This window comes from Chiroxiphia lanceolata, chromosome 1 (assembly GCF_009829145.1).
Source record: "Chiroxiphia lanceolata isolate bChiLan1 chromosome 1, bChiLan1.pri, whole genome shotgun sequence".
In the NCBI taxonomy this organism is placed as follows: domain Eukaryota; kingdom Metazoa; phylum Chordata; class Aves; order Passeriformes; family Pipridae; genus Chiroxiphia; species Chiroxiphia lanceolata.
The window spans coordinates 35,315,961-35,332,288 of NC_045637.1; the positions used below are offsets into that span (position 1 = coordinate 35,315,961).

The window sequence follows — 16,328 nt, forward strand, 5'->3', positions numbered from 1 at the left end:
AAAGAAGCCAGGCATTTTTATAAAAGTTAATCAAAAAGAAGGAACTTTAACAAAGGAAAAAATTTCCCCAAAATATTCATATGAAAAATTCATGACACTTTTATGTCATATAACGAGAAATCTCTCAAGGAAGACTACCTTGAATTCAGAGATATATTTTGCTAGTCTGAAAAATCCATGCTCCTGTGGGTCAGAGCTGCTGTTGCTGTGCTATATGCATCCAGACATACAATCCTATTGATAATTATGCATCAAGCACACACCCATGGTCTGAAGAGTTTCCTGACTTGAGGCAGTCAACAGTCAGCTTGGAAAACCTGCAAAAGCCAGGACTTCCTTTTCACCTACACATGTTCTGAATGTTCTATGCATGCAAGAGCTGTAGTTACTTCCTCTTCTTGATCTAACCACAGTAGTCCAAAGAAAAATGGATTTAATTGGGAGACAAGAAGAAATCATACATTCTGCTCTGACGGTTCTTCATCTTACTGCTTATCCTTTGTACGTCACAGCTGTGAATATTGAGCAATCCCTCAGACTGTTCTAAGGAGAATGCAGTCTGTTTACAGAGCTGATAAGTGGGATTGCACAACCACCACACTGGAACACAATTCAGGTCTCTAAGTAAGGCAGCTTCAGTATGTCTATTAACTAACTGCTCCTGTTTACATTTATGATCAAAGAAGCCAAAAATTAATGTCATCTATAGCCACTGCAGCATATTTCCCTTCCTAAGACAGCATCAGTACCAGAAACTGGCATACTAATTTTACAGTTTTATATGAAATCAAACACTGAAACATCTTAAAAGCATACACAGTAATATAAATTAAGCATAAATTAGAGCTGCACGTACTGCTTGCTGACCACAATTACAGAAAAGCAGGTAATTTTTTTTACATTCTATTTCACTGCACTGGTGTATTAAAAAGAGTAAGCAACATCTTAGTCTGAGTTTCAAATTTGCTGGAATAGTACTTACTAATAATTTGCATCTTTACAGGCTGGATACTTTTTAAGGAGTTTTGGTTTGTTTTTAGAGAAAACTTCAGCTTTGCTGAAAAATGGTATTGTTTTGTAAGGAAGCTGAAAAAAAATCACCTTAAGGCTTCAAAATTGTACTAGCAGACTAGCAGTTTCACCTTTCTACAAAAGGGTGGGTTTTTTCATAAAAAGGGTTTTATAAAAACATTTTGTCTCTTCTATTGAAAATATTTCATTTTCAGTGTAGAAAAATACCACCTTTTCCCAACAGTCCTAGCAATATCTGCTACTGTGCCAGCAACAGGTCATAAAATAACACATTTTTATGTATTTTAAATGTATATTATTCAGGCTACCTAACATTAAGGTTCTCCTCATTCATGATTCAAGTTCAGTGTTACAACATGGCAGTGTCATCTGCATCACGTTACTACTCTTTGCTTTTGTCTTCCTCTTAATTTTCTTCCTTTTGTAATACAAACTGCTAGATGGTGAAAACAACATTCTAGGGATACCTTTTTCCCTTGGAGATCTCCTGTTCAAATACTGAACAGTGTTAATGTCACTTATCAGATACCTTCTGACAGGATCACAACCCAAGCCGCTGTGACCGCAGATCAGTGAATTTTGTTATTGCTGTTTTATTTGATGAAGTCCAAAGGAATAAGGTAACAGGATCAGAAGTCACATCTGGCTGTCCTACATAACACTGCTAGTGCGGAAAAATCCCCTGTCACTCTCTTGCCTTAGTAATACTTAGGGTTTGCCTGCTCCTGGACTTTCAGTGGGCATGGAGCTGAAATGGAGAAAAAAGGAAGGGCATATTATGTGAAAGCACTACTGTTTCTACACCTGGGGTGAACATTCCTCTTCACCACATCCCTTAGACATGAAAAACATGCCTGAAGAAGAATGAAGCAGAGAGCACCATGTAATATCCATGCCATATCTACCATGTAATTCAAAGGAGGACTGACAACTATAACAAGTTTTCATGAAGGATGTAGCTACACCTTAAACCTTCACATGGGTTCTCAGCAGGAACACCAAGCTACATTTGATATCCAGCCCAGCAGGATAATTCATTTAATCCAACTCCAAGCTGATCCTCTCAGGGGGAAGGCTGATGGCTGCAGTAACAGATGAGTGATCACCCTGATGCCAGAAGCAGGTGAGGCTATCTGCTGCACTGCTAAAACTAAACTACACTACCTACAAGCAATAGTTTTGGAACAAATATCACCAAAACCTTCTAAGACAACCATGTTTTCATTAAGTGTTTGAACTGAAACTACCAGGGAAATTTTAAATATGAGTCATTTGAACCTGAAAAATAATTTGCTATGTCAAAGTTTTCACAGGCATTTATACTCATGGCTTGTAAGTGAAAATGATACAGTTGCTCAGCCTAAATATAAAATCTTCGCTACTAAGCTATTCATGTTTCTATATGTTTAAAGTATCTGCAATTAGAGTGGATGGGATATTTTCAGTGAAGCCAGCATTTTTGTAATACGTTGATTTAAAAATGCTATGTATTATAGAAATAAATCTGTTTTAATCATCTTGCAATGAAACATATAAAAAGTTCAGTTGGTGAAAAGATGACCTATAAAGCAGGCTTATATTGTGAATTTAGACTAGTTTTTCCTCTATCTATCCTAATGGGTCACTGAAGATTGTAGAGCAACCCTCTCCTGTGGGTAGCACTGGAGCCAAGGACTCTTGTGGCTTTTCAGAATAGCAGGTGTGGAAATTGAAAATCTGTTAAGATCTTGGTGCCTGCAGGTTACTTAAGTATAAATATATAATACTAAGGTGTATATATATATATGGCTTCTAATCACCTTTGGTTGTCAGTCAGACACCTATCATTCCAACTAAAGAAACATCTTAGGTGAGAGGTCTGAAATGTGGACTATCATGACCAAACTGAAAAACAAATACATTTAAAATACACTGGAAGGAGGGAGACCATTTTCAAGAAATTTAAAATAATACCTCCCCCGTCCTTAAATCATTAAGAATCCATCTTTAACATTAAAAAATTATCTTTATTACCTTGAGATTAAAAGCAGCATTGGTTGGTATTATTTGCTACAAAAAGCTATTCAGCTATATATTCTGGGCAAATTTCAGTCAAATACAGAGGTTTGACCATACTGATTCAGTGGCCAGTTAACAGTAAGAAGAGTCAGAAATTACAGACAAATATTAACTTACTCTTCAGTATTTGCACATGGGCATAAGAAACAAATAAAACAGAGAAAAGGGCTAGAAATTGTGGAGTTTAAAAACAGAAATCTCTAGTAAAATACTACTTGATGATATGTTGAAATGGAAAGGAACAGAATACCCCATGCTATCATCACTAAGTTGGCCTGTGACTCAGACTGGGTTGTTCAGCTTCCAGCTTACAACAAATGCAACAATTTTATTTTTTGTTCTCTCACTGGAACATCCACGCAAATTTTACTGACAGACTCCTTCAGCTGCTGAGCCATTCTCCAGCTGAGACAGCCACCTACACAAGTTCTGAATTCAGGCCAATAAATCTAACCACTTAGGAAATTAAGTGAGAAAGTCATTATACTCAAAATTTTCTTTCTTGAAACAGATGTTCCATCTTTTCCATGAATCTGTATTTTTATCATAATAAACACAAGCTTCATTTTATGACACTTAAGTATAGGAATTCAAGTCATGCTTTGATCAAATTCTAAAAATAGTCTTTATTTTTTTCCCTTTCCTTCTAGTTGGGGCCAAGCAATGTGCTAAGCATTTCCTTCTGGAAGGAAATCTCCAACAAGTTTGCCTCTTTATTTTAAGCAATGCAGAAAACCAGATGTTTATTTAATTAAATCCACACTCAAACATGGCATTCAGGCATTTTTTTTGTAGTTGTTGTTGGGAATCGTTCAAAATACTGTTAGCTCTTATACATGCTCTTAAATTCTTACCATTTCAAGGACTAACCTCATGCTATGTCTGAAAAGGATGCACATATTAAGATCAAGGCAATCTTGCCAGATTGCACACCCTGTGGTTGCCATATGGTAACGGCAAACCTGACCAGCTAAAATACAATAAACACCATATAACTCTACCAAAAACATGCTATTTCAAGACAATGGCACTATTTCAGAGTTCAAGCACAAGTGAAATCCTAAAATGAAATCTTGGAAGGGGGAGGGGAGAGGGAAAAAAAAAAAAGGAAAAAACCCCCCAAGGTTGGTATGAAATTACTATGTTACAGTTCAGAGAACACATTCTGAGTAGAGACAATAAGTCTTTGTTTCACATGCTTATGTCCGTATTTTTACCCTTCCTTCTTTATTGTTAACTTTGTTCATTAACATATTTCCAAAAGCAAACCTATTTACTACTATATTTTTGACCAAGGATTCAGAAGAAACTTTATGCAGGAAAGTAGATTCCCTTTTCAGTGACAGAGGTTTTAGAACAGTAAGTTCTTAGCCAATTTATACGACTAATAATGCACTGAGTTAATAATACTGTAACTTTATACTTGAGTGTATTCATTAAGGTGGATTTGACAACTATCTATGACTCAGGCACTGGAATCAAGTAGAAGAATTTTAGTCACTATAGTGCAGTAGAAAACTCAATTGAAAAGTTGAAAATAATAGGAGTAAAGCAGTGATAGGCAATAAGGATTATTTAACACATTTTGTTGCCCTAAAATATTCAGCAACAGAAGCACTTAAGTTGCTATTGCTTATATCATGAAGTTATCACACAAACACATCCAATGCATTTTAATATTCAGATACACTAACCTTTCCAAGTTACACCTGATGACAGCAAGTTCAAGCTAATTACAAGAAGAGACTTATTTTCACATGGTCTAAACAAGCAGGTGTTAAGTGAGGTCAACTAGACCTACTTTCAATTACAACATTTAGAGGTTTACTTTATCTTAGTCCTTTCTTTTTCAAAATCCTACAAACAATACCATAGCATGACTACACGCTATCTGTCATTTGTCTTGAATTTTTTAAATTCTATTTTATTTCACGCTGAGGATTAAAAATAAATGCAGAAAGATTTGTCTGAATACAGAGCAGCAATTATACAGCTTTTGTACTTGCTAAAATTCCTTCTCATGAGGTACAGTGAATTTAGTGAATTTCAGTGCCTTGAAATCCAGCATGAGATGATTTGCCAGAAATGCAGTTCTTGAAAATGCTTCTACACAGAAAAAGTAAAAAAACTCCTTAAGTGAAACATTTCAAATCACACAAAGCACTGAAGAAACATGAAGAACTTTGACTAAAGTAAAATCAGTCACTAAATCCACATTTAGAATGAACAAAATCTTCCCACACTACTGAATTAACAACAAACCAAAGGTTTGCCTGAGTCCACTGATCGGGAGATTTCACATGGAGCAGACAAGAAATAATTTTGCAGTGTCATGAGGAATATTTAGGGGGTCTTTGTTCAGGTCTATACTCCTTTCAGATAGTGGCTTGTTCTGCTGAATCCTTCTGGATGGCAGCAACTAAATCCACTGCTGCAGAAGCAGAGCACATCCTTAGGCACAGCAAGTTCAAGAAACAGGAGATATAGTAAGTAGGAGGTGTAGAGAACGAACAAAGCTGTGTAGAAACTATTTCTTGTTTCTGCTTTTTTAACCTGTTACCATGAATATCTACTTAAAAGTTGACTCTTCTAGTCAGTACTCTCATTTTTATTTTTCAGACTTCTTGGGGAACTCCATCAGTTAAAGTTCATCCAGGTCCACCTCAAGGCTTTCTCTGATTCAGTGTCCCATCAGTGTCCCTAACCCTTTCTTTCTCTGCACTATACAAAGGCCATTTCCCACTGTATAGACTGAGACCCGGTCTGTCAGCTACCAGACTAACATGCAACAGATACATTTTTCTTGGTAGATATCCTAGCCTGCAAACCTTCCACAAAACTTACAGAGATAAAAGCCTCTTCCTCTAGTTCTTAAGCAGCTTTCTTAGGAAGAAAAGCAGCATATTTGAGCAAAGGATTCAAAACAGCAAAAAATAGCTTCCATGTTGAAATCTGTCTCTCAAAAAAAACCGTGTATCTTTTTTTTTTAAAGTCAGTTTTGAATGTTTACATTGCTTGCTTTATGTTTCTTTTAAGGAACTTCATTTGTGTTTTACTCCTATGCCAGTGCAGACAGCTCAGACACTTCAACACAAAACACATAAGACAATTTAAGGATACACTCTTATCTGCACCTGTCTTTCTATATGAACTATTTACAGTGCTCAGAATAATAGAAAAGGAAGATTTTGGTGCTACAACTACTTGATCTTGTTGTTTTCTTTGGGAAAGGCTGGATCTCTGTTTACTACTGAAAATTCTAACTCAGAAACAGACTTACTTGCGAAGACCTTACTTCAGAAAACTCTGCTGGAGCATTAACATTCTTTCATTTGCAAACTCTTGAAAAAAACCATAAGTCTTTCACACATTCTATTGAACATGTTTACATTACTTTAGCTCACCCAGTAGTAAGGGACTACCTACAAGCTAACAAAAACTCACAGACTCGGTCCTTAACCAATAATAAATAATCAAAATTTTTTCAACCAGACAAGGTTGAAAAAGGTTTTCATACCTAGACAGGTATAGACAGCAGTAAAATCAGATCAGCAGTTAAATTAGGATTTATAAATGTGTATGCATGTACACATACATATTCATACAGACAATTGATATTCCAAGGCAAACATTAAATAATTACCCTCTTTCCTGGGAGTCTATTATTTTATACAGCAGTGCTCAGTCATGGAGAACATTATTTACAGAGTAGATCTCAAATAAAAGCTGTGATTTCACAGAACTGAGGAGTTGATAGTACTGCAGGATCACAAAAACAGTACATATAAAAACACTGCAATGCACACTTATTGAAAACTGTTACTCCCTCCTCAACATACAAAGCAACAAATCTTATGACAGTACCTCCCATCCTTCAACATGAGACTGCCATTCTTCCAAAAACTCTAATTTTTCCATTTGTCTTTTGGCTTCGTTTATGTTGGAACAGACAGCCTTCATGGCCTGGAGGGCTTCCATTAGGGCTGCATAGTCACTGTGCTTCCTTGGAGTCCGCTTCAGTAATTCCTATTTAGACATTAAAAAAAAAAGGGAGGGGAGGAGAAAAAAAGGAAAAAAAAAAAAAGAAACCTGTCTTTGATCTCTAAATGTACATTACAGAAGACTTAAATCAACAGCATACAAAATCAAAAAGTAGTCAGACTTCTCTTTTACTAGGTGGAAAAGTAATAAACCCTCTAGCATTGTGTCCTAGTGTGTACTAAAACTCAACAGTAATTAATTACTAACAATAAATAATCATCCTGACCTAGAAAGAAGTTTGCATTTCAGCTACTTTGTTCCCCAACAATGTTTCTTCATGTTGAGTTTTGGGGTTTAGGCAGTTTTTTTGTTTGCTTGTTTTTGTATTCCTCAGGAATACAAGGATAACAGGTCTGCTTAAAAAAACATTAGTTTACTCATGTCAAAATTAACACCTGCCTTTCCTGCAACTCAGGGCAAAAAACCCCATTCCTTTAGTTCCACACTATTGTTTAATCTAGTGCAATATGCAATACAGCAAAGTATGGAACAATAGCTTAGGTGACTCACTGATTTCAGATGGTTACTGGTACTGGCAGCCATACTGATAAACAAAAGTGGAGTTGCCAGCATTCATTTGAGATTTCCCATCTCAAGCTATCAACTACCCATATACAGCTGGACTGACTGAGGACAGCCTTCAGTGCATACCCTGACTAACGTGTGGGTAACACTCCTCTGGAGTCCTAAACCTGCAGCCACCACACCCTGTATTTAAATTTATTTAACATAAATATATTCATTTCATTGCCTCCTAGAGTAATGCATTAGTCATTTTCCCCTGTGTTGTCTGTAGAGCCTTCATTCAAAAAACAGAATAGAAAAATAATTTTAAAATAGACCAAGGGAACTGTAAAGTCAGAGACATCTGGGATGACTCACAACTCATTGCAATTATTATATTGTTTAATTTATTTTTAAAACCTTTATTTTAACATGTTTGGTTTTAGATTTTTTTTTTATGTCATCTGTCTTCAAAACTGGCAGTCTTTCAAATCTAAATTCACACATGCACTGTGAAAAATACTATCCAATAATCATGTAGTTTGCTACTCAGTAATCCAGTAGCTTCTAGAGTAGAATCTGCTCTGGTTTTCCTCTCATCGTTTGGAACAATAAACCATATTAGACTTTAATTTGTTAAGCAAAAATTTGTTTTGAATATTACTTTCCTGTATTATTTTATTTCTTAACATGATAAATTACAGAGGTTTGACTATCTAATATTTATCACCACATTTAACATTTTTCATTGTTTTAAGTTGTCACACTATGATAAGAATTAACATATAACTAATCATAAAACCATCTACAGCACCTTTGTGTTACTCTACAGGTTTTTTTACAAAACAAATTTTTCATTTACAGTTTGTTGATGTAAATTAGTATCATCAAAGCATGTCAGCATATCACCAACAAACTCTGCCATCCCAAGCATTTTAAACAAGGGCATGGTCAAACCCAGCTGAAATTAGACTCATTAAACTCTCTCAAATGGCTCACTTCTGTTCAACCATGGAACTAGATGCAGAATGGAGCTAATAATTTTTATCCAGCCAAACTCCTCAGTTATTTTAATAATGATATCAGAAAACTTGCCACTAGCTTTAATGACAGTAAATCTGGGTCCAATATCTTAATAAAGAGATAGATAACTGTGTAAAGAGACTGTTCCTGGAGTTCGGAAACATGCTTAGCAACCAGTTTTATACAGGAAGTATAAAGTCCTAAATAACAAACTTGTAAGTACCTTCAAAAGAAGGGGATACTTGCATATTCTCTGTATTGGTGTTACTAGATATCCCTCCAATGGTACATCTGTGTTCTTGCGTCCTCCAAGGAGCATGCAATTCTGGAGTGTGAACAATTTCACAAATGATTGAAAAATCCCAAAAAAGTTATCAGAAATAAAGACAAGGGCACATGTACACAGCAATACTGGCTAAACTATACATAAATTATATACGTATATGTAAGGAGGGAGGTTTGCAAGACTGTCAAAAGTACAGGCTTGAACACATGCGTATGTTGGGTACACTGACTATCATACATGACAAGGAAGTCACAGCATTTTGCAGGTATCTCTCTAGGTACCTTCTTCATCAATTCTGATGAAGAGAGGGTGTTTTTTTAAACTTTAAAAATAAAAGACAGTAAATAAAATATTCAAAATATGCTTCCAACCTTTAACTAGCAAAACCAAGTAATTCAGGGTGACCACTAGAGGTGGTGTTGTTTCTAAAAAGTATTTGCAAAGTTAACTAAAATCACAGATGGTTTGAAGGTTTGAACGTGGTCATCCTAATATACACCTCTAAAATGTGATATGCAATGAATAAATTATCCTTAAGTCATGGTCAAAAGACTATTAAAGTTTCAACAAGACATCTGATTATGGACGCAGAGAGTAAATTAAATATCGGGTGGAAGCATCCATGAAAAAGCAGCAAAGGGACATCACAGCAAATATTTGGAACCGCTGGAATTAACGTGTAAGTACATAAAGACCTAGAGTAATAATGACAACTACTTTATGGAGAGATCAGAAGGAATTGTGATGCAATGGTATGAGATAATCTACAGCTTCAAAGAGCAAGTTGTCTAAACTGAGGACACTAAACAAGAGCAGTTTAAGACAGCCAGATGGTATGCTGACACAGGCCACAAATCTGGAGGCAGACACATTGTTGATGGAACAGAGGTTACACAACTGGGTGGCTGCCCTACTCAGCACATAATACACATACCCTATCCCCAGTGCTGCCATGGGGGTCTCCACACCCACCCTTAAGTCTCTGCTTTGTGCTCACTGTTAACCAGCTTTTCTCTTAGCCTACAGGATCCCTTATCCTAAAGGATCTCACTTAACTGCCAATGCAAAAGCTTTACTGATAAAGTAAGATAATGGCAACGCAGACTATAGGTTTATATAATGACTGTCACTATATTCAAAGGCTCAAAATTATTTATAGATATCAACGTATCTAATGACCTGAATTATTCTGTCTGGCTAGAAGGCTTTGACTGTATTTTCAAATTATAGAGTCAGATGTCTTGTTTTCTAGGTTAGAGTGCTGCCACTTAATCATACAGACATGTCCCAAATCTATGAGGAACCCAAAACAGACGTGAAAGCCCTTTACATGTGCCCATGAGTACATGACACCGACCGCCGCAAGTGCACGCTTAGCTTCCTTTCTCACAAAAACAAGCTCTTTGCAATATTTCTTCAGAGTATTTTGCTTTTTGTCTCTGCAGTCAGCATTCACCCTTTCTTCTTGAGCCTGGCCATGCTGCTCCCAATACAAGAACCCTGCGTATGAAGCCCCTCAATCTGGGGCAAGGTGAAGGATATTGTGTCAACCACTGACGAAAAATAAGGACAACTTTGAAGCTGTTTCTAACTATGAATGGAACATGGCTGAATTGGAGATTCTTAGTAAAAGGGATATGGTATTTCATGTCACCCAGTACTCCCTACAATAAGGAAATTCGTGCACTGCTCATTAACTTGGCCATAAGTAAGTGCAGCTAAGCTATGGAGTCAGAGCTGACACTTTTCAAAAAATTAGCCAGCTGCAACAGGACAACTTCACCAAGAACACTGTCAACAGCAGTAGTGCAACCCTACTGCATGCTAAAAATTATTAGTAAAATTAAATAAAACTTATGATACTGTCAGCATTGGCAGAATTTTTTTTTAAACATATCTGTGATGCTTTGCTGATAAAGTCATTTGCTCTCCAGTCCCAAAACATAATAATCAAATCTTATCCCTTCAAAATTTGATAGCATATCCATGGGCACCTTCTCAGGTATTTAAGTTCCAATATAGTAAGCTCCACATTTTAAAGCTAATCTTGTTAACACAGGACACCATGGAAGAAACACAAAAATCATTCCACATTGAGTCCTTCTTTTAAGAACTAATGTCAACTATTAACAAACTCATGGAAATTGGTTTTGCTGTTGGAAAACCATGAGGACTGTCATACTTAATATTTTTAAACTTCTCCTTATTTGTCTTATAAAGTGAAAGATTAATTGTGGAGCCGTTTCTTTCAACCTCAGATTAAGTTAGTATCTAAGATCAGGATGGCTACTCTATGATCCATAATAAAACACTTCTCTGTCTGAAACAGCTCTGGCTACAGTACCAGAATGTGGATCTTCTCTTCAGAAATTCTGATGAGTCCTTCAGTTTCCTTTCTGTAATTCCTTTCCCCATCCCTCCTCACATATCTTATCCTATTCTTTTTCCTTTCTACAGATTCACAACCTTGTCTCCTGGCCAGCATGTTCAAGGCACATTGCCTAATGCTGTATTATCCACAGATCCAAGCGCAGTAGTGAAAATATGATGTACACACGCCCTTCCTTTGGAAACATTATCCACAACTAAAACTGTCTGCTAACCACTTGCAGGTGTGCCTGTACTTGTAACATGGTGGAGGTGACAGCGCTAACGATTCAGTGCCCAGTCAAAAAATATGAGGCTAGAATACCAATTCTAAGTTTATTTACCAACAGAAAAGTCCGCACTGTTCTTATTTTGTTCAGGTCAAGTAGAACTTTCTGTGCCTTCTCGTGGTTACTACAGTATTCATCATAGATACGGAATTTCTCTTTCTGCAGAAACAAAAAAAAGATATTGCTTTTCACTCATCACTTTGATAATTTTTTTAATTAACAAAACATGGCAGGAACACTTTTCAGTGTTGAATAGCTAATACAGTCTTCATTCTAGAAGGTCAGCTCTTCTTCCTACATTTATTATTTGAGGTCTCGCCTCAAATTAGAATTATGAACAGTCTGGAAGCACTACTTGCGAATTTCAAACATAGATTCATAGAATACCAGGTTGAAACAGACCTCAAGAATCATCTGGTCCAACCTTTCCTGGCAAAACCATGGTCTAGACAAGATGTCCCAGCACCCTGTCCAGCTGAATCTTAAAAGTGTCCAATGTTGGGGAACCCACCACTTCCCTGGGAAGATTATTTCAATGGCTAATTCTTCTCATTGTGAAAAATTTTCCTCTTGTGTCCAACTGGAATTTCCCCAGAAGTAACTTGTACCCATTAACCCCCTGTTATCCATGTGACTCTGTAAAAAAGGAGTCTCCATCTTCATAGCCACTTTTTAAATACTGGAACATAGCAATAAAGTCTCCCCAAAGCCTTATTTTCTCAAGTCTGAACAAATCCAGTTCTCTCAGGCAGACATATGGCAGGCTTCCCAGTCCTTTGACCATCTTTGTGGCACTTCTCTTAACCCTCTCCAGACTGTCCACATCTCTTTTGTATAGCAGGGACCAAAACTGAACACAGTATTCCAGGTGTGGCCTGACAAGCTTTGAGGAGAGTATAATAATGACTTCTTTATCTCTGCTGGTGATGTCCTTGCTGATGCAACCCAGTATCCTGTTGGCTTTACTTTTTTTTGTCACAGCAGCACACGGTTCACTCTTACTGAGCTTGTTGTCCACCCAGACACAGAGTTCCCTTTCCACAGCACTGCTGTATATCCCAGCCTGTGCTGCACTCCTGGATTATGTTTTCCCTAGTGCAAGACTTTGTTAACTTCATACAGTTTTGCTGAAAAATTTCAGAGGCTAGACTACCACAAACACACAGGATAAAACACTCATGAAGAAAATGCACGAGTGGCTAATTTGCTGACATTAGTACCCAATTTTTCTGCAAACACTTGTTTTCAAATATGATCCATTCTTCTGCACAGTTAAAAACTGATGTTACTCAACTTCTGTAAAATGTTTCCACAAAACATTAATAGTTTTCTCCTCCCACAATGAATAATCAAAAACTTAAGAAACAAATGGGACTATAACCAGAGATAACAATGAAACTAGGACTACAACTGAAAGAAAACTAATTTGTCCTCATTCTGCAATGGTCTGTAACACTAACATCCTTGTTTTGATCAGACAGGAAAAATCATATTCCTAGAAACCAATTACTACACGACATACCTAGTTGTGGAGGTACTGCAGTTGTCAGAAATAAAAAAACTTCACAATTCAGAACCATGGAGGTATTTTACCCAGCATATGCAATCCTTTGTTAAATATTCGCATTTTTGCATAACATCAAAGGGGAATAAAAAGATAGCTTTGTACTACTTTTACTGATTCATGCAACCCTGATCCTTGTACCTCTATCTCACATATAGGCAGAAGCTTCGCCCAAGCTGCAGGGCTCAGTTTGGCAGCCTGAGCTAAGTTAGTGAATATAAAAACAATGAAACAACAAAAGTTAGCCCATCTGATATGTTCCTTCTTCATTCTCCTCCCTCTCTTTTTTTTTTAATTGGAAATGACAGTAACTAAGAGATAACTTCAAAGTACTCTACATTACACAATCAAGTCATATTTAATCTCCATGACTATGTACACTCATCATCATGACAGTAATTAATAAGTACAAAAAATAAAGGAAAAACATTATACAAGGCTGTAATAAAAGACAGCGTACATAATTCAGAAAGCAGGTTCCAACTTCATGCTGTGCGTTAGGTTCTGGCTGTAAACACTCCTCCACCAGGGACAGAAAGTTTTTGTGAACTGCAAGAATATCTTCAATATTTGAAAACAACATCTGCAAAAGAATAAAACATATGTAAATGCAACATCAGATACAAAACAGAAGAAATACACAATTAGGATACTAACCTTAACTGTCTCTTCTGTGACATTTTTATCCTCTTTGGCAGTAGCACGTTGGATCATTCGGTGAAGAAAAGCCTGCATGAAACAAGACAAATAAGGAAAAAGTTATTTCAGGAAGACTTGAACAACTTCTGGCATGTTATGCTTTAATTTGTTTCCCAAATTTGACATAGAGTCACATCAGAATATTATCTAGAATCTAAAACAAGTATTTTATTTATAAAGCACTTTGTAGTCCTGTTATTCTAGCATAGTGTTAAAAAGAGTTAAACAGTGAAATATTAATGAAGCTGAGAAACTGAGCATTCTCTGAAGTACCATTCCACCCTGCACCCGTATTACAATCAAGCAAGAACAAAATGTATTAATTTTCAAAATCTTACTCTAGCACTTCACAAATCAAGTACCAGACAAGCCAAAATAAGCTGCTAATTTCCAAGTTAAACTAATCAGGAGATACTATTATGAAATGTAACTTTTACATAGCAACCTCAAGTCAGATTTCAGATGTTTTATTAATCAAACCTATTGTAAAGTAAATTGGCTTAAAGAACAGTCAACTGCACCTGGTTTTGCTTAATGAAAACTCTTCCCTCCCCAAGAACCTAATCCCTGGGGATCAAATGAGAAGATAGTAATACCATTAATGAAATACCAAAATACTAAGTTTTCTTTTATTTTACATTCAAGAACTGGACACAAAAAGAGGAAGATATGTATAGTAAGTTATTCCAAAAGAAATAAATATCTCATGTACAAAAAATAGAATTTTTATTAATTCAGTTCATTACAAAGACATGGGTATGTTCTGAAAAATATCTACACACTGTAGATATCTACAATCTTACCCTGATAATTCTTCACATACACATTCTTTAGTCATTAAACCAGGCACCACAAGTGCACCAATGTCATGCCTTTCATAACCATTTCAGTCACTGTGCACTGTACACTGTACATGGGCTCATCTAAATTCTGGCGTGGTGCAAATTCCATAAAAGAGACAATAAATAACCTCCATGTGGAAAGATAGCAGTCACAGCAACCCTTTTTTCTCTCTGCTGGCACTTAAACATTTTTATTCCCAAGCAGCAGATCCTTTCTCTGCTGAAGAGGACTATGTAGCTGGCATTACACATTTTTATTACTGAAGAGTCAAATCTAGTTATCCAGGACATAAACCAAATTAAGTTTGGAATACTGCCAGCATACTGTATGTTTCCTATCACCCTCTACAACGATGTAGATTTTGTAGTTCGTTAAATCCCTCTTTCTTTCTAATGTTTTATTGGTGCTAAAAAAAATGCCATTAACTCATTTGCAGCAGTTAACTCATTTGTAGCAGTTAACTGTGGACAACAGCCTTTTATATTGTTCCTTGCTATGAATACCCTCGAGGGTTATGGCAAATTTGCTGTGTGCATCGTCTGCACAGTGTACAACCAATCCCACAGAGAGGGAAAGCCTGCATGACTCCAAGTTAATTTCTGGAAGTTTTCACTAAACCATGCAACACTATTAAATATGCTTTAAAACTGAAGAGGAAAAAAGAATTACAAGAACTACCCCTGAAACTCATGTCTATTTTTACTATCTGTAATTTCTCTCTGTTCACATTATTTCCCCACAGACCAAACATACTGCTCATCTGCACTCATGTCATGTCAGAAGATCTTCATTTCCTGTAGCTGTGAAGGAAGGTGAACATTAAGTTGGCTGAAGGTGAAACTGAGAAGGAACTGAGAGCCGAGGCATTAGTTATTCCCAAGAGATTCAAGACACTAGCCGAGAGTCATGAGGTCATGAAGAGTATAAATCAGCTGCAATAAACAGTTGTCCAAGCAGCACTATCCCAGACATCACATCTGCAGAGGTTATCAGTAACTAAATCCAGGAAAATCCAAACTCTTGCAGAACCTAACCTAGACACAAACCACTAATTAAGGTAGGGAGGCCTGGGATAACTTCAGTCCCTTCCAGAAACTTCGTGCAAGCCACGTAATATTTTCCTGTACTCATACTGTAGGGCTTGTGTAGTCATGATGCCAGTTTTTCCCCAAGATTAGCCACCTAAATCATAGAATCATTACAGAATCATAAAATCACCTGGGTTGCAAGGGACCTCAAAGATCATTTCATTCCAACCCCGATGACATGGGCAGGGACACTTTCCACTAGATCAGATTGCTTAGAGCTCCACTGTTGTCCCTATCAATGCAGATTTGCTTCCTGAAAAAAATTATAACACTATGTCCTAAAAATCAATGGATGTGACCATTTGAATCTTTCAGGCACTTACATGAGAGCACTACAAAGCTACACATATTGCAAAATATTTGGAATAATCTCACATTTCCTAGGAAGAGTGCTATAAGAGAATTAGGGGAATGCAGGTAGGGATGGAGGTGTCTACCTCCATTCATGTGCCACCAAGACCAATCCTTGGTGGACTTCAACTGCTGTGGGATGAGTAATGCATAGCAATGATCCAGGTTTCCAGGATGCAAAT

General features: G+C 36.7%; 1 protein-coding gene across 4 annotated transcripts in view; it reads right to left on the reverse strand.

Moving 5' to 3' along the window:
* The window catches only part of PREX2 (phosphatidylinositol-3,4,5-trisphosphate dependent Rac exchange factor 2), a 166,070-nt gene that overhangs the window by 107,605 nt on the left and 42,137 nt on the right, over positions 1-16,328 (reverse strand). For all 4 annotated transcript variants that reach the window (XM_032699591.1, XM_032699584.1, XM_032699597.1 and 1 more), the window contains 5 exons: positions 13,823-13,894; positions 13,626-13,748; positions 11,656-11,760; positions 8,882-8,983; positions 6,955-7,116 (listed from right to left, as the gene is read on the reverse strand). In XM_032699591.1, coding sequence (XP_032555482.1) covers positions 6,955-7,116; positions 8,882-8,983; positions 11,656-11,760; positions 13,626-13,748; positions 13,823-13,894 — 564 coding nt within the window. The remainder of the gene's footprint in view (positions 1-6,954; positions 7,117-8,881; positions 8,984-11,655; positions 11,761-13,625; positions 13,749-13,822; positions 13,895-16,328) is intronic.